At 42.2% G+C, this 18,353-nt stretch overlaps 1 protein-coding gene across 1 annotated transcript in view; it reads left to right on the top strand.

The window, feature by feature from the left end:
• SUGCT (succinyl-CoA:glutarate-CoA transferase) overlaps positions 1-18,353 on the top strand; it is a 542,264-nt gene that overhangs the window by 19,246 nt on the left and 504,665 nt on the right. The window contains exon 6 of the mRNA XM_025200042.1: positions 4,177-4,297. Coding sequence (XP_025055827.1) covers positions 4,177-4,297 — 121 coding nt within the window. The remainder of the gene's footprint in view (positions 1-4,176; positions 4,298-18,353) is intronic.

The raw sequence follows: 18,353 nt of genomic DNA, 5'->3' as shown, positions 1-18,353 counted from the left end.
TATATATATATATATATAGTGGTTTTTCATTTTAATCATGGAAGAACGTGGATTTGGGGAGTTTTATTTAGAGAATTTTGGATTTTTAGCAGAGAACGAGGATCCCCAATGATCACTAATCTCACATTTGTCACTGTGCCCTTCTATACACCAGTATGATTCAGTATATTTTAGAGCCTTATTTTGCAACTGATCAAAACTCACTGTCAAGAGGCTGAACCTATAACATATTTTTTTGTTGTTCTTAGTATAAATCAGTCTTTAATTTTTTTTGTTCTACTACTGTGTATGGGATAGTTCTTTCTTACAGGATCCTTTTTTTCCCTTGCTTTCCCCTTAACTTCAGCGCTCTAGCTGCCGCTGTCTCTGGATTCAGCTTATCTAGCCTACCCATTCTTCATACTTATTTTAGGGATGAGAAATTGGCTAAGGTGAATATAAGTTATTTTTATAGGATTCTTACAACTGTTCTTCCAGAAGGCTGAATTGACAATATTAAAACTGCTGTCTAAATTTTAGAGGCAAGGATTTTTGTAGGTGACCTTTTATTGGACCAGCTGCCTGACTGCAAGAAGTGTAGACAAGCTTTTGGCTACAAGGCAGCCTTCTTAAGGTGCGAAGGCTGTGGCAAAAATCTGACTGACCTGAAGGAGGGGGCCTTGTACCCAGCAGGTCCAATAAAGAGATCACCCACAAAAGTCCTTGCTTCTTGTATATTTCCTGCACCATCATGGCTACAACATCACTCCAGCAGTTTCTAAATGTTAATAAAATGGTAGTATCCATTTACAGTATTGGTTTTGTATAAAGAATCAACATAACAATGAGGGAGAGGGAGAAGGACTGAGTTGAGTCACTTTGATTCTTACCCAGTAGCCTGTGGGGGAGAGCTTGTTTGTCCTTGAAAAACACTGGCATTAGAAAACTTGAGTGATTTAGCCTACACTTTCACTGATTAGGAGGGGGATTACCAGCCCCAGTGAAAGCTGTATCCAGGATGTTTACCATCATCTGGATGTTTTGACTTAGGTTTAAAGCACCACCAAACTTGAGTGAGGTGGTTATATGTCTGGCTGGGACACGTGAGGACAACATGCAAGGAAGAGCCCGAGATAATTTTTGGTTGAAACGTAAAAGCATGTTCCATGTGCATCTTCCATATGATCTGCACAGTGCATGCAGAGAGGTTGGAAAGCCATGGTCCTGCTTTCTTGATTCTGTAGTTGTAGGGTTTAACCCTGGAGGATTCACTAGCTCTGTGGAAACCTTGTTTTTCTTGGGACCCAGGAATCCTTTTGTGCCAGTTGCACATATGTTGTAGCTTTCCCAAATACTGGCTGTTTTATTTCTCTACAATGGCTTAGTAAATCGATAAATAACCGGTTTTCCCACTCCGTCTCCATGAACAATAACACTGATGTAGAACCCGGGGACCATTTCTCATAAGTCCTTAGTGATTTTAAACGAGTCAGTTGCAGTTAGATTTCCTTAGCCTTGCCCCTTTAAGTATAATTCATGGCACCAAAATGAACTTTCGCCTTATGTTGAACTTTATTTGTGGACGTTATTAATGTCTCCTTCAAGTAGCCAGTTGAATCATAAGTTGGGTGCCTTGTCTGAATGAAAATTGGTTTCTGTCTGTCCTGTTAAATATTTGCTGGTTTGGCTGCTTTTCTGGCCTTAAAGCAACAAAACTGCCTACATGCTAGAACAATAATGTTTGTGATTGCTGATATAATGACACTAGTTTATAGAAACACTTCCAATGTCCTGTGTATAATAATCAGTCAGATACATGATAGCTCCAGAGAGCACGACTCTTTGGTCAACATGAAGTAATCTAAAACAGTTCACAAAGCCTGTGCCTAATATATACATATATATTACTAGGGTGTTTCTCAGATTTCTTAAACCCCCCCCCCTCCCCCCCCCCAAAAAAAAAAAAAGAAAAAAGAAAAAAGACAACAAAAAACCCAAACTGAAAAAACTATTGTGATAGTGCTGTAGTTTCAGGTATATCTTTTTTTTTTTTTTTTTTCCTTTCCAAAGGGTCATAATTAACTTTGTTACCATGGCCTAAATATATATAATTAAACATTATATAACTTTTTTTTTTGGTGGGTATTAAAGAACATCTGATTTAAGGTCTAATTCAAAGCCCAGTGAGGGCACAGACATCCTTCTTTTGACTTCAATTGTTTTTTAATTGGGCCATTTATATAGCTGCATGATAGCTAAAGAGCTGCTCCTTTATGTTTTACGACAGAGGGCTGGTCCACACACAAAGTATGTACAAACTTACATAGAAAGGTGTATGCATTTTTGTTTTGTTTTGTACTGAATCAGTTAAACTGATGAAACTGGGCACATCTACACTAGACTCGAACTACACAGTAGCCTAATAACACTGCGCAGTAGCAGGCCGAGCAAAAACTTTGGTTAATACGCTACTGCGCAGTAGTATTAGGCTACTGTGGAGTAAGCACCACTAAAAAGCTGCAGTAGCGCAAGTTAGTGCACGTTGATTTAGTATTTGGTTATCCAAGTCCTAAACTTAATGCTCAGTAATTATGACACATTAATGAACGTGTAGACGTGCCCACTGTCTGTTAAAGCCGATACACTAGTTTAAATCTGGCTTATTGATTTATCATGTGTTAGTAAATTTACTTGTATATTTTAATTCAAAATAAAAACTATTAACTATTTTTAAACCTAGATGAGTCCTAATGCATCCAATTTTCACCAGTTTAGTTAGACTCAGAGGAATCCTATGTTTAGGTAAGGCTTTAGTTATTTTAATTGGTATTTGGTAAGTATTTTAGATAAGTATTTCCATTTGTTGAAATGAAAGTATATAAATTTGACTTAGTTAAAACTGATAGCAATTTTTTTTTTTAAGGGGACTGATCTAGTTAAATTGGTGAAATATGTGTACAAACCAGCCCAAACCTTAATCTGGAAACATAAAATATCAAACAAAGTGCTTGCTATTCAAGGGCATTTAGTTCTATTAAATCTCCCCCTTAGCCTCCTCCCCACCCCATTGAACAACTGGAAAATAATAAGGTGATTTTCTGCAAGTTGAAACTTACATTTAACTAGCTATTCTTGGCAAAAGCATCTGAGGTCAACTACAAAAGCATATGGAGAAGTTTTAGTTGTAGATTAGAACAGGGTGCTCATTCTCTAGCTCACCAGCCAGATGCAGCCTGCAGAGCCTTGTCCTCTGGCCTGCAAAGTTCTCCACAGGTCCAAACATTTGGCAGTGGTGGAGTCGTGGTTATTTTTCTGCTCCCAAATTTCCCGACCCATAGGGAGCCCTGCAGGTGGTAGATTGGGCATGCAGGCCCAGGCAGAGGTGGCACAGGGCCAGATCCTGATGCATATGGGCTGGGCAGAGGTGACATGAGTCCTGATCCTGGTGCGTGGACTGGCCCCATGTCACTCATCTGGCCTGTGGGGCCAAAGATTGAGCACCCCTGGATTAGAACATAAGAAACAGATACATTTGAGAAAATGGCAGTAGTCTTTGGTTTTCTGTGCTGAGAAATATTCCACCTGGCATGGAGATTTCTAGGTGTAGTAACCATAGGACTAGCTGCTTCCTATCAAACAGTTTATATTGTCATTACTGCTGTGATCCAGAAAGTCAGACTCCAGGGCTTCACTGCTCTTCAGTGCTCCTGAAGATCTTCAGTGTTCCTGAAGCTGACTTTAGGATTTTTATGTTACATGATTGGATTGTTATACATGGAAACAAATCAAAAACGCAATTGCCAAAATATCTATTGCTGCGGGGGGTGGAATGGAGGACATGTGAAGGTGCTGCCTATTCCCACTCATTATCAAGGTTAGGAAAAGCAAATACCAGGTGGTTGTCTGGTCAAATGTAGGCAGCCCTTGGACAATCATGTGATGTCTGATACACACAAGACCTTAACATTGAGTCTCTTGTGAATACACAGCATTTTTAGATGCAACTGACCAGGGTGTAGAAGCCACTTGCACAGTATATCAGTATATTTAAGCCAGTCATGATTGCCTTGTGAATTCTGTGCTGCAGGAAGGCCAGCACCCATCTTGTTTTTTAAATTAAGTTACTTGTGGGGGGGAACTCGCTGAGTTTTTGGAAGTTCATTAAGAAGCCTGACTCCTCTTCCCCTTTTCTTTCAGCTTGCAGCTGTCTCTGATGTTTTCGTTGAAAACTACATCCCTGGGAAACTGGCTGAAATGGGTCTGGGCTACAAGGACATTAAAAAGGTTGCTCCTCATATTGTGTATTGTTCAATAACAGGTATGTTAACATCCTAAACCTGTGAAAAAGCTTCTGTGCCGCAGGTACCATGTCATTTCAGACAAATACTCCTCTTTTAGGCTCATTCTATTTATGTAGAAAGCAACAGTAGGGAAGATCCAGGCAGCCGCCGTGCAAGCTTCTGAATGATAAATTGCTTGGAAAAAGGCATTGCCATCTAAACGAGAGATCTGTGGTCCCTCTAGTCCAGTATTCTGTCTACAAGTGACCAGCAGCAGCTGCTTCAGAGGAGAGTACATGAAACACTTGCCTTGCAAAATTCCTTTGTACATGCATATTTCATTCTAATCCTTAATAGGGCCATAGGACTTATGTTAGTAAAGGCCCTCATGCATGTAAGTGTTTTTAGAATAATCAAAAATTAGATTTACAATCTAGCGTTCTTCACTAAAATCTCTTTCTAACTAAAATACAAAGGAATTTTGATACATTCATGGGTAAGGAATTAGTGAAGACCATGTCCAACTGATCATAGGAAGTAGGGCTGGAAGGGACTTCATGAGATCATCTAGTTTAGCCTTGACCAGGAGCCTTGACCTAGCACATCCCTGACTATCCATCCCAACCAAGTGTCTGCCCAACCTACTCTTGAAACCTGCCAGGAATGAAACTTCTCTGGCTAGTGTGTTCTGATGCTTGACTGCTCCCATAGTCAAAAAGTTCCCCCTAATCTCCAACCTAAATTTCCTCTGTTGCAACTTGAGGCCATTGCTTCTAGTCTTGTCTCTTACAGCTGCAGAAAATAGTCTGTTTCTATCCTCTGTATATAATCTATTTAGGTATTTGAAGACTGTTATCAAATCGTCCCTCAGTCTTCTCTTCTCCAGATTAAATAACCCTAGTTCTTTTGGCTTTTCATCATAAATCTTGCCTCCCAGTCCCCTAATACTTTTTATTGCCTTGTGCTGGACTCTGTTCAGCACTAGTGAGACCTCAGCTGGAGTGCTGTGTCCAGTTTTGGGCCTCACTTCAAGAAGGATGTGGAGAGTTTGGAAAGATTCCAGTACAGTTGTGAAAGAGTGGAAGAATCATTTTCTTTGATTTGCAAGTGCCACTCCAGCTACTACAACCCAGTAGGCTGCTGCGTTTTTTGCAGCAAGAATGCTGTTGGTTCATATTCAGCTTATGGCCCATTGTAACCCCCAGGTTGTTCTTTGCAGTACTGCAGCCTAGCCAGTCATTTTTCAGTCTGTATTTATGTATGCAGTTATTCTGTCCCAAGTGCAGGACTTTGCTCTTGGCCTTGTTGATCCCATCTGGCTGGTTGTGGATCACTTTTCTAGTCTATCAAGGTAATTGTGGATCTGAGGGATTGTGCCTGCCCTGAGGTGTGAGGCTTTATATTCTTTGTAGCTGTATCTTATAAGATAAGATGCACTTACTACACTAATTGAACCTTGAGCTTTGCTTTGGTAAGTAAATGCAGTTCAGAATACAAATTATACTGGGACAGAATCATTACTATAGTTATTTTTTTAAATACAGAACTACCACTACAAGCCTTGATTCTGCATATACTCACTTAATCATGTGTATTGCCTGATAAATGATAATTCAGTGGCTCTGCCCACATAAGTGGTTGTAGGAGTCAGGCATTAAGTGCTATTACTGCATTACAAAAATTGAGGACAGAGATGGGAAAGTAGATTTCATAGACATCAGGGCTGGAAGGGACCTCGGAAGATCATCGAGTCCAGCCCCCTGCCCAAAGGGCAGGAAGTCAGCTGGGGTCATAGGATCCCAGCAAGATAAGCATCCAGTTTCATCTTGAAGGTGTTCAATGAAGGCGCTTGAACCACCTCCGGTGGCAGGCTGTTCCAGACCTTGGGGGCTCGGACAGTAAAGAAGTTCTTCCTTATGTCCAGCCTGAAACGATCTTGAAGTAGTTTGTGACCATTCGACCTCGTCATCCCTTGGGGCGCTCTGGTGAACAAACGTTCCCCCAGATGCTGGTGGTCACCCTTGATAAACTTGTAGGTGGCCATCAGATCGCCCCTGAGCCTGCGCTTTTTCAGGCTAAAGAGCCCCAGGGCTCTCAGCCTGTCATCGTAGGGTCTGCTTCCCTGACCTCTGATCATGCGCGTGGCTCTTCTCTGGACTCTCTCAAGCTTCTCCACATCCTTTTTGAATTGTGGAGCCCAAAACTGGACACAGTACTCCAGCTGCGGCCTCACTAAGGCCGAGTACAGGGGGAGAATGACATCCCGGGATTTGCTTGAGAAGCATCTATGGATGCAAGCCAGCGTTTTGGTCGCTTTACTAGCCGCCCGGACAAGTAACAAGGGCACACCTTGTGTTGTTGCTACTTGTCCCCGGTTGCTGAGCCTGTCCAGGTCAGCCTGGATCACCTGCCTGTCTTCTGGTGTGGATGCTTTGCCCCAAAGTTTGGTGTCATTGGCGAACTTGGCCAGTCCGCTTCTGACTCCAGTGTCCACATCATTAATGAAGATGTTGAACAGTATGGGTCCAAGGACAGAGCCTTGGGGGACCCCACTGGTCACAGGACACCACGATGAGTGACTTCCAAAGTCTACAAAGTAGAGACATTGTTAGCTAAGGCACTTTAGATCTGCTAGGTGCACTATATGATGTTTAGTTAGGGTTGTAATGCTGCTTCTCTCCTAAATCCCTATTTTGAATAAAATATAAATATCTTAAAATCTGTATTGTTTAGAGTCAGTATTTGGACTCGATTCAGAAGCACAAATTAAAAAAAAAAACACCCTTCATTAAAACTTGCTTAACCAGTTTTGAAAACTGAGTATAAAAATCAGTTGCTTACCTGTAAATAACTTTTTTAATGTGCATGTTCCAGTATAATTAAGTAGAACCTTTGTTTTTAAGTGTAGGCATGCTATTTCTGTTGTCTGTGTATGAGAGAATTTCTTTTTTAGTCCAGTCGATGTATGATGGAATTGTGCATTTGATATTAAAGTCATGATTTTAGCTTGGTAATTGACCAACCCGATGTGATTTTAAAATTCACAGTACTTGGAAATGACCAATATTACATGATTATTGCATTATAATGATGTCATACAGTTTTGCCTTTCATAAATAGAATTTTTATATCTGAATCTATCATTTCAAACTGATTTTATTCAAATACAGAACCTCAGTAAGTGCTACAGGTTACTATGACCATTGTGAATTTTTAATGTTTATTTCTCAAAAATATCTTCTTAGATATTTACAGTTTTATCTATCAGCTTCTGCTTTTTATTTTTAGTTTGTATCCTATAATACAGAGCTGTCCTACTTCTGAGGGGCTGGGGGCTATATGACCCTCTGCTGTCCCGGGCTTCCTGAGTTCCTCAGCCATAGGCTTCCTCAGCCCTGCAGGCCATGCAGCCCCACCCTGCTCTAGGGTTGGGAGCAAGAAACAGAAGCTGGAGAAGGAAGAGCATGGAGACTCTGGAGGCACCAGTAGGAGGCCAACAAAGGAGGGTTGCTTGGACTGGAAGCCTAAGGGCTGCAGGTTAACACTTCAGCACATAGCCCGCAGGCTGCCCTTTAGACAGCCCTGCCATAATATATACCCATTTGTTTAATCCATATGCACATTTTGGGAATACTTATGGCATATACATTTTGTGATGTCATTGATCTGATAAGGTGTCATACATAGCCTTTGGATTTTGAGGTTGATGGCTACCCTGTATACTTGTGAGCTCCTCATTTAATTGCATTTCCTCCCGCAGGAATGCAGACACTACCTGTCTGTTACTCTACACTAGAAACCTTTTGATACTTGCATGTCTTTTTACTGCTCATTTATCAAGCATATTTGACAAGTATTGTGTGAGCGCCAGCTACTTTGGATCGACTTGTTCAGATGGACTGCTGATCTTTGTTCACCATTCCTCATCCCCATATTTCCAGATTTGCTCATGATTGTCCTTTTGAGAATATATGCTGCAAAAAATGAGCCTGAGGGTTGCTTGGTGACTATACTGTTTTTAGTGTAGTTAGAGTGGAATGTTTTCAAGTGCTTAGTTTTTATGGGCAAATAGCACTAATCTGGCTGAATGCTAGGGGTGATATCACTGTTGCGGTCATAGAGATAAACAAGAAATTGTTTGATCTTTGCAAGATCTTCATCAGTGATAACAGATGGCTTGTTCATTAGATTTATTAGTAAGCCTGTGATGATATCATGTATGTTCTGTGCATCTGTGACGCATTTTTACTTCTTTCTGCAAGGAATGTTTTCCTGTCGCAACCTGTTAGTGCAGGGAACATTAGAAAAACTGGCTCTTTGCTTGACTGTTGAGTATTCACATGTCGTTTACACTACTAAATTGGAAGTTCTTTCCTGTGCCAGATGCAATGGAGAGTTATAATTTTTCCAGCCTTATGACTGCTCCATTGTCAAGAGCTTGTATGTTGGTTTCAGCAGTCCACATAATAGCATGGTTTAGCTGCTGACTATGCTTTGCATTTTATATATACAAAAATAACTTGGATATATCCTTCTTTATGATTGCAAAGTTTGCTTCCTGTTGTAGTGCCCAGTAGTAGCTACACTTGTCTTGCCTGTTGATTTTAAATCCCTTTTAGGCAATCGTTGATCCTTCTGGATCATGGTGTATGTGTGAGAGGTCACCAGGACCTTTGATGCAGACACCTAGGCAGGAATATAATGCCCAGACTTTCCACCCCCTCTTTAGATCATTGAGACAGAATCCAAAAGCCAGACTGAGTCTAGACTTTCGGTGCCTCGATGGCTGTAGTTATATATGGTTTAAAAGAACTCTGTCTTATCACTGTAATGGAAAATTGCCTTACCATTACTGGAGCCTTGTTTTCCATGTTCCTGGTTATATGTTCTGTGATGCCTTTTAATAGAGTCAGATTTATAAATGTGGTATTGAGTCATGATACCTTTAACTGTTGCTGATTATAAGAGACTAAAGGGATAATCTTGTTTTTGGTGCGCAATCTCTGAAAACTATATTAGCAGCTGCGCATACAGTGGTGATGAACTGTGGTTCCCTCAAACCTCGTAGTGCCACACTGGGCACAGGGTCAGCACTCTTTATTGCAAAGAGAGTGTCTCGTATTGAACCCCCATCCAACTTTCTGTAATACAGTGCCTCTTACTTCTGGGACTTTTGAGCCAAACTGCTTGTGTTGGGAGAGCACCTCATATGGTACTCCCAGGGGATCCACAAGTGCATTACATTGTCATATAATCTATATCGAGGCTGTCCAAGATGTCTGTTGGGCCACATCCAGCTCATGAGGGGCTTTCTGGCATTTTCTGCTCGTGTAGCAGCCAAGGTTGCTGGGGCAGGGCAGGGCAGCACAGCAGGACGGGGCTTGCTAAGCTTGTGTGGTTAGGGGGGGAGAGGGAGGTGGGGCTTGTGCTGTCTACATGGCAGTGCCATTGGGCGTGGGAGAGCTCAGGTGGGAATCCTATACTGCAGCAGTGGGGCCAGAGAGGGAAGAGACGGGCTCGCACTGCTTGCACAGCAGTACTGTGGGGGCTCGCCCATGAGGTCGTGGCAGTGGGTAGACTTGGGCAGTGGCAAGGGCTGTGGGCTTGCATTGCTTTTGTGATGGGGTTGGTGAAGGGGAGAGGCTGGTGCTGCATGCATGGTGGGGAGGCTGCAGTGGGGTCCCAGGAGCCTGCACTGCATGTGACCCATGCAGTATGCAGCTGGGGGCCTGTGCCTGTGACTGGTGTGGCGTGTGGCCCCTAGCCACTCTAGTTGGATAGCCCTGCTCTGTAAGGTTGGCTTTATCATCTATTCTTAGTTTTCTTTAGAGAGAGGGAGAATAACATTGGCTTTTCAGATAATTCACAAAAGTTCTTTATAACCTGTTTTGACATCAGTCACTCCTGGCAATCTCTCGATTCAAGGATCGTCTCTACCATGGCTCATCGATGGGTCTTCAAGTAACTTAAAAGTTCAATCCTTGAGCTGTAGATCCAGCTTCAGAAGTTGCAGGTCTTTCTTCAGGGAAGAGTAGGCTGCAGTCTTGGATTCCTCTCATTTTCCTTGGTCTGCACTCTTTTCTCTGCTTTAAGGGCAAGATGCTTTACCTTGAAACGGGCTGCTGCTTGGTTGAGAATGTGACACCATTGGAGTTGGTTGGCTGTCAGTTCCTTCCAACTCCTGATGTTGGCATTTGTTGTTTTGAGTTATGCCTTCATAATTGTGAGATCTCAGGTTACTACTGAATAGTAATCTGAGATCTCACAGGTCTAAGCTGGGAGTAGACCGCTTGTTTTGGGAGTTGGGTATCCACACACAATGCCCACTGTCAAGTGAATTAGTTGAATTGAGACTTTCTTCTCTCAAGAGTTGGGCAGTGATTTTTAAAGGCTTCTATACGAACCTTTTGACTTTAGGACTTAGGACAGAGCTAGCACCAACAGATCAGGTTCTACTAAATTTCAAGAGACGTTATTTTTTAAATCAAAGGCTGCCTATACGTGTGCTTAGAGATGGGGGGGTGAGGGGGAGGCATTTTAATTAGAGCAGTTCCTGGGCATCTGCTCTGATTAAAATTCCTCAGCCTCATGTGTATTAAGCTCCTGCACACGTTTAAAAATGGCTGTGGGACGTTTCATCTAAACTTCATTTGATGAGGTTTAGTTAAAGCGTCCTGTGGCTATTTTTAAATATGCAGGGCCTTAATACACGTGATCTACACAACCCTCCTTTGTTGGTCTCCTATCGGTGCCTCCAGAGTCTCCGTGCTCTTCCTTCTCCAGCTTCTGTTTCTTGCTCCCATCCCTAGCGCCCTGTGGCTGTTTTTAAATGTGCAGGGCCTTAATACAGCGACACTGCAGCGTTTTAATTAGAATGCCAATGAGCACCTGTAGAGGCAGCCAAAGGTCCCTTACTTTGTTCCTTGCTAGAAATGATTTCTTCCAGAGAGCGTTATTTACTTGGGGTGAAATCCTGACCCTATTTGTATCAGTAAAATATTTTTTACTGTTCCTTTTCCAAATTTCTCTATAGAAGGTTCCTGGGTGTAAATTTTTCAGTTTTATTCGGTCAGCCTGGTACAGATCATCCATCACATATGCTAGAGACTTACCATGTGGAAATTTAGAATTGTGGACATTTTCCAGTTTCCAAAGATCTCAATATGTTTTCTCTGCTATGCATCTGTTCTCTTTGGATAGGAGTGTTAGGTTGTGCTCATCCGCCTGCATAACAAAATTTACATTGATTTTGCTGTCCCCTATTGACTCATAGCTGGTAGAAACACGTAAATGTAAAATGTAAATACTCAGAAATGGAAAAGCCTTAACACAGCAATATTAAGGGATAGAGCAGCAGTATTAAGGGATCTACTTCTTTAAAGGTTGTTGCTTAAATTAAGGGTAAGTACTTTCTGTTTTTTTTACTTCTAAAGTAGTTATGTTTATAGATCAACTTAAAGTTTTAGAGAAACAGTTGGTCTGGCTTGTACCTGAACTGCTGTAGAACAAATCTCCAGAGGATATAAGCTATAATGAAAAATATGTTCTCAATAATTTTCTTACTCACCTGGACCACTGATTGCACTCTACTAGAAACTAAAAGAGTAAGGAAAATGTGTCCTATTTGGAAGTGTTTCTCTCTTTGTTAAAGACCCACGACAAAGGACTTATGTAGGTTAGGAAAAAGTCACTTCTGCTTTGGACTTGATATCAAAGTTGTTCAGGGACTTCTTTTTGGTAGCGGTTTGCCACTAGTAAACAGGTCTTTGGGTTAGAGTCCAGCCTCCTGGGTAGCAGTTAATATGTGGTGTGAGGCCTGTGTTACAAAATATATTTCTTGCATTTTTATTTTTGAGAGAATCTTTGTAGGACTTCCTGACTATCGCATTCTGTTTTGTTTGAATCATCTTTGCTTTCTTGTTGGTTTGTTTTATGGGCTTTTTACAATGAATAAATGTAAGATGTAATTAAAAGTAAGAGACAAAAAGTAGTAGTAAAGTAAGGCGGGGTGAAGTGTACCAGCTTTGAGTAATATGTATTGCTGTGTAATAACTGAAACATGAAGCTTCAAAGTTGAAATGTATTTTGTTATTCCAAGTGTTGTAAGCAGGGATCCTGGTTTTCCCCGATTAAAAAATCACAAATTCTCTTAAAACCCCCTCCCCGCCCCCCATCCGTGATTAAAATGAAAGGCCTGTGCCCCCCCGCAGCTGCCAGGGCTGTGGGGCCAGGGACTTGGGTCTGCATCTCCTGCCCCCAGTAGGAGGAGGTGGTTGCTGCAGCAGGGCGGAGCCTGGCCTCTTCCCCCATGCCCCCCAGATCTATGTGTGGGGCGGGGGTAGGTGTGGGCTGCCTGCTGCAAACTTAGGCTCCCGCCCTGCTGCCCTCCCCTTAGGCCTCCATAGCACAGCAGATGGGACCCAGCACTGCAGAGAACAGTGGGGCCGTGGGGGCATCTCCTTGCCACTGTGAGCTCTATGTTGCCCTGGTGACACGTCCCCTATATGTCTTTGCAAAACTGCAAAATCTGTGGGTTTAAATCCGTTAAAATGAGAAATCTGCATTTTCCTCTGGTAAAGGGGGAAATATATTTTTCCCAGTTTTTCTATGGGAAATGGAAAACCCAGATCCCTAATTATAAATATGTCAAGGTTGAAGGTAATTTTGGTCACTTATCACATAATTAGAAGAGCATTCTCTTTGATACTTGTCATCACATCAAGAGAACATTTTTTTCCCTTAAAGGTTTTATAAAGATAGTCAGACAAGGTTCCTTGGGTGAGTTATAAAGATAGTGGCATTCTGATCAGCTTTTGCTGAAGGTATCCTATGTAGGGGTCATTTGAGGTACAAGCACCAAGAGACCCTTTTAGGCATTTGGCAGTTGCTTTTCTTTTTAGATTATAAATGGAATCTTATGCATAATTTTAGGTTCGTGTTAAAATTCAGAAATCAAACATGTAAATACCATGTGGCAGGCAACCAGGCTCAACCCAGGAGGATTTGTCTTCTGTGTTCATCTAAATCAGAGGTTCTCAAACTTTTTTTTTTTTTTTGCCGACCACTTGAAAATTGCTGAGGGTCTCGGCAGACCACTTAGTAAACTTTTTTTTTGTTCTACAAATCAAAGCACACAACTTGTATATTTTAATATCAGTAGTTTTACCTTTCTGATGCGATGGATGTGCCTGTGTTTTTGAGCAAAGTTCTGGGAAGTCAGGTGTAATGTTTGTCAGCTTTAGCCTTAGGTCACCTTTCTGCAGACCACCTGAATGGAGCTTGTGGACCAGTGGTGGTCCGCAGACCACAGTTTGAGAACCTCTGCTCTAAATGATAAAATGTTCAGCAGTGTCTCGTACTTTGTTTGCAGTGGGCTCATTGACAGTCTGCTGCTCACAGAGCCCTCTGTCAGTGAAGGCAGAGAAGGCAATACAGCCTAAACAACAAGTGGAAAAATACGGAATGAAACAGAAAAGTTAGAGCCACTTTGCCCATACTTAGCATTTCCTGGTCCGGATTTTGTTTTTTGTGTTTTTTTTTTAGTTTGTTTAAAAATAGGAAAATCTGTTTAGCTGTATAATGCAAAGATATTGTAGCAGGGAGCTTGGTGTTCCTGCTACTTTAAGGGGAAGCAGGCAAGGTAGAGGGCAATCAAGGGAGCCACATGACCCAAAAGGGACTGGGCTTGCAGGATATAAGCCCAGGGCTTCAGCTGGGCTAGCAATCTAGCCCTGGGGGCCATGGATAAAAGAACTCCTGAGCTGGTGACAGGGGGAGGTCTGATAAAGCATCCCAACTGCTTAGGGTAAGACAGCCTTAGGGCTGAGAGAGCACTGGTGATTTCGGGATTGAGACTATGGGGTGGTGGAGATCTCAACTGGGCAGGAGTGGGGCCAAGGCCACAGCTGAAGAGTGATGAAGACAGGCAGGGCCAGGGGTCTGTAGCTTGTGAGGGGCAAGAACCAGGGTTGGGGGCTCGTAGTCTGGGAGGGATGGAGTCTATTGGAGGTAATGAGGCCTGAGCCCAGGAGGGGCAGAGAATGCAAGCCTAAACCCAAGAGGGGTGACTTTGTTCAAGGTTTAGAGGTCCAAACCCAGGAGGGGCCAGGACGGTCAAAGACATTTCATGAAAGATTAGCATTTCATTTATATTCTGTCATGAGTCAGAGCTGTGGGAATAACTGCATCTAGAGTAGTGGTTCTCTACCTTTTTAGACTCAAGGTGCCCCTGAATTAACTTGAAGCACCCCTTGGAAAATGCCAACTCTTTTTTTTTTTTTTTAATTCTCTTATTCTTTTGACTACACAAAAATAATAAAGCAGCTTTTCTGTTGCAAAGGATTCAGAAAGACTACAACTATGAATTTCTATTTGAAATCTCTGGTTGTATCTTGTAAATCGTGTTTGCACACCTAACACTGGTAACTTTACATGGCACCCTGTGGCACCCTTGGAAGGATTTCAGGACAACCTAGGGTGCTGCATCACCCTGGTTGAGAATCATTGATCTACAGCAAATGAGGACAGTTTCAGGAAAGTACCCACTCCTCACAATGTTGAGACATTTCATGCATAATCTTGTTTTGTGACCTGTCCTGACAGTTTTTTTTAATAACTTGTGAAAACGTGCCGATTAAACTTTTTCCTAGGACTCCTTATGTGCATCTCATACTGTGCCCTGTTGAAATCAGAGGATTTTTGCCCTAGCACAGTAGTCTGCTTGTATGCAATAGGTTTTTGGCTTAGACTAGATCAGGGACTGGTAATTATTTTGGGCAGAGGGCCGCTTACTGAATTTTAGCAAGCCATCAAGGGCTGCATGACAGGCAGCAAGGGGCAAATTAATATTTTCTAAATTTTTTAGGGGCTTTGCGGGCCGGATAGAATGGCCTGACAGGCCGTGTGTGGCCTGCAGGCCGCATTTTGCCCACCCCTGGACTAGATCCATTCTAGGAGGCTGCTGCAGCAGTGGTAGTGCTAAGGTAGCTAGGGAGTCTTGTGTGGCTGTTTGAAGGATTTTTTTCTTCCAGCAGTGTGATTCCAGTTCCCACAAATGGCAGAAGCTCTGCCAAAAGCTGCCTCCTCTGTGAGAGTTGCATCCATACTGGGGATTTTGTTGGCAGAGCTACATCATCTGTTACTGGGCCCGCAGAATTTTGTAATGTAGTCAAGGCGCAAGGACAAGAGCCTTAGCTTCTTGGAAACCTCTGACAAAAGTTCAGATGTTACATTTGTAGCTCTGTATAGGCCCTTGTAGCACTACAAAAAGTGGATGTACAATTATGCCTCCTGCCTGTAGCATGACAAAAATGGCAAAGGTGCTACAGAAATATTGCTGGATGAAATGAGAACTTCTCTGTAGTGCTATGTTTTGAGTACATGTAGCACTACAGGGGGCGTCACTCTTCCAGTATCCCACAGTACTCTCTACTCTCTCCCTCCAAAGAGGATGAGTGGAAAAGTGGCTGCAGTGAGCTGACTGACAGCTTGATACTCGCAGAGTCGTCCATCAGTGAGTGTGAGATCAGGACTGGGTTCACCTGCAGGGAGCGGAGATGTAGCCCAACTGGGATGGAGGGGCTGCAGCTCTGATCATCACAGTGGCAGAATTGAGGATCGCTGCCAGGCTTCAGCCGAGGAGAACCCTGTGTTGCCCCTTGCAAGGAGAATACACATTTGCAATAACTGTAGCTCTCTAGTTTGAGAGCTCTTAATGTTGGTATAGCTCTCATAGCACTGTAGTTTTGTAGTGCTTCAAAGTGAGCATGGCCAAAGAATCTGTTTAGAAACCTGAGAGTTCAGAGCTGTATCAAATTGGGCGGGGGCGGGGGGGGGTGGAGAAGGTAGGGGAGAGGAGATATGAAATGGGGGGGGGGGGGGGGGGGGTGGAGAAGGTAGGGGAGAGGAGATGGAGGAACAGAGAGAGACAGAACACAGTGTTAATTTCCACAATTCGTGTATTTGTACAATGCTTCAGCTAGAGATCCTGAAAGAGTGTGGGTTGCAAAGGTTCAAAAGATGTCTTCTTCGAATGGGTGGGAACCCAGTGACCCAGAACCTCAGAGCAACCATCAGTCCCTTTAATCCACCAAACTTTGAAAGTTGTTTGAGGCACATTTGATGAAAAGTTTTTCTGTAAATGGGATGGATGCTGGCATTGCATCCAATATTTTATACCTCTCTGGGGACCAGCCTGGAGATTTAGGTAGCAGATTTTTCCTCAGGCTTTTTCTGATTTGTGAATCTGACAGAAGGGCTGATGGGTACATGATACGATGTGAATTATAATATAAAACCTCCAGGCAGAGGAGTGAAATGACCTGTTGTACAGCTCAGCCAGCCTGTAATAAACCTATTTGTCTTTGTTGAATGTATTTTGTTAAAGCTATTGATCATACATCAATAGACAGCATTATATTTGTCATGACTACCATTGTTAATAAGTAATAGGCACAGTTTAGATTCTAGGTGTGAGGTCACACAGAAAACATTGAAATTACATTAAAAGATTTGTTAATAAATGCATAACCAAAAATATACAGATGTTCAATAAAGCAGAACTAGTGTTATAAGAATAACTTAAATATTTTACTTTCATGTTTCTGTTTTTTTCCTGATGTATATGCCTAACTGCAGAAGTTGTTTACTGAATTTAAAAAACTGTGATTATAACTTTGGGAACATCAGTTAGGAAATGCATACTGTTCCCTTATCCATTGTAGTTCAAGAAGTCATTAACAGGACTTAATATCTTTTGAATGTTTCCCTTATTTTGGAAGCATGTATCTTTTTAAGTTTGAACATCATAAGCATGGAATGTAACCAATAAACAAGTAATTTGAAGGAATCTCTCCTGTGCTACAGAATAAGTTGTATGGCAGCTGTGATCAAGATGTCTGAGGTTTTTGTTTCTATCTTTGTTCTTCAGTCTTGTTAATTATTCATTGAATTAAAAAAAAAGTCTTAACTACCTGTCTGACTTCAGCCATTCATGTGGTATCTGGGTGGCAAAAATATTTACTTTCTGTGATATATATTAAAGGCTGTGTTGTCCTATGTGCTATGTCAGTGATTCTCAATCAGGATACCATGGCATCCTGGGGTGCCATGCAATCCTTTGGAGGATGATCTGTGGGATCTCACAATATTAGCACTGTTAGGTGTGCAAACACCCCTGCGCATGATTCACAAATTAAAACCAGAGATTTCAAATAAGAATCTGTAAGTGTCACAAACCTGTTGTGATTTTTCTGAGTTCTTTGCAACAGAAGAATTTTTTTTCCGTAGTCAAAAAATGAATGAAAACTAAGCGCTGGCATCTTCTGAAGAGTGCCTTGAGTTTAAAATGTTGAGAACTTCTGTACTATACATATGCTGTATCAGTACTATGTTACTGATGTATGATTTGCCTAAATTGTGTGGGGTTTTTTGGGGGGGGTGTCAGCGTATTTTTAATGGTTAAACTTCACAGGAGGGATGCAGACTACTAGTTTTAATGTGGTGCATTCTTATATTATATTAATGTGGTGCATTCTTATGTTACATAGGTAGTGCTTCATTGTATCACTTGAGATTGAACCGTATGGAGCAATTTAACTTTGGTTGTCTCAGTATTGTGCATTGCAATAGTCAAGTTAAAGGTTATGAGTGAGTGGATCATACTGCTGCCTTTAATGTAATAATAATAATAATAACACCTATGAGCAAGTCCTTTAAGCCAGTGGTTCTCAACCTTTTTAGACTCAAGGCACCCCTCCATAACTGTATCCGCAGAGGGTGCTGCTAAGGGAGCCCCTCCTTTCGCCTCTCTAGGGAGACATGCCCCCTCTCCCTGTCTTTGCCTGGTTGCATGAAGCCCAGGGTTGCTCCAGTTGAGAATCACTGTTCTAGGTGCTTCACTTTTAGCAGACTTCAGCTGAGACTCTTTAAAGGGGCCTGTCCAAAGGTGCTGAGCTTCTGCTCTGAACATCATGGCTCCTGTCTTCAAGGAGTGATGGTTCTGCCTGGCTTCAAAATTTTGTAAATTATTGGTGTGAAGGTTCAAACTCCCTTGCCTCCCTGCCCCACATGTGTCCTCTCTCTCTCTCTCTAACC

This window comes from Alligator sinensis, unplaced genomic scaffold, assembly GCF_000455745.1.
Source record: "Alligator sinensis unplaced genomic scaffold, ASM45574v1 scaffold254_1, whole genome shotgun sequence".
Classification (NCBI taxonomy): Eukaryota; Metazoa; Chordata; order Crocodylia; family Alligatoridae; genus Alligator; species Alligator sinensis.
The sequence above is the reverse complement of the archived record's forward strand: the minus strand, read 5'-3'. Positions and strand labels throughout refer to the sequence as shown.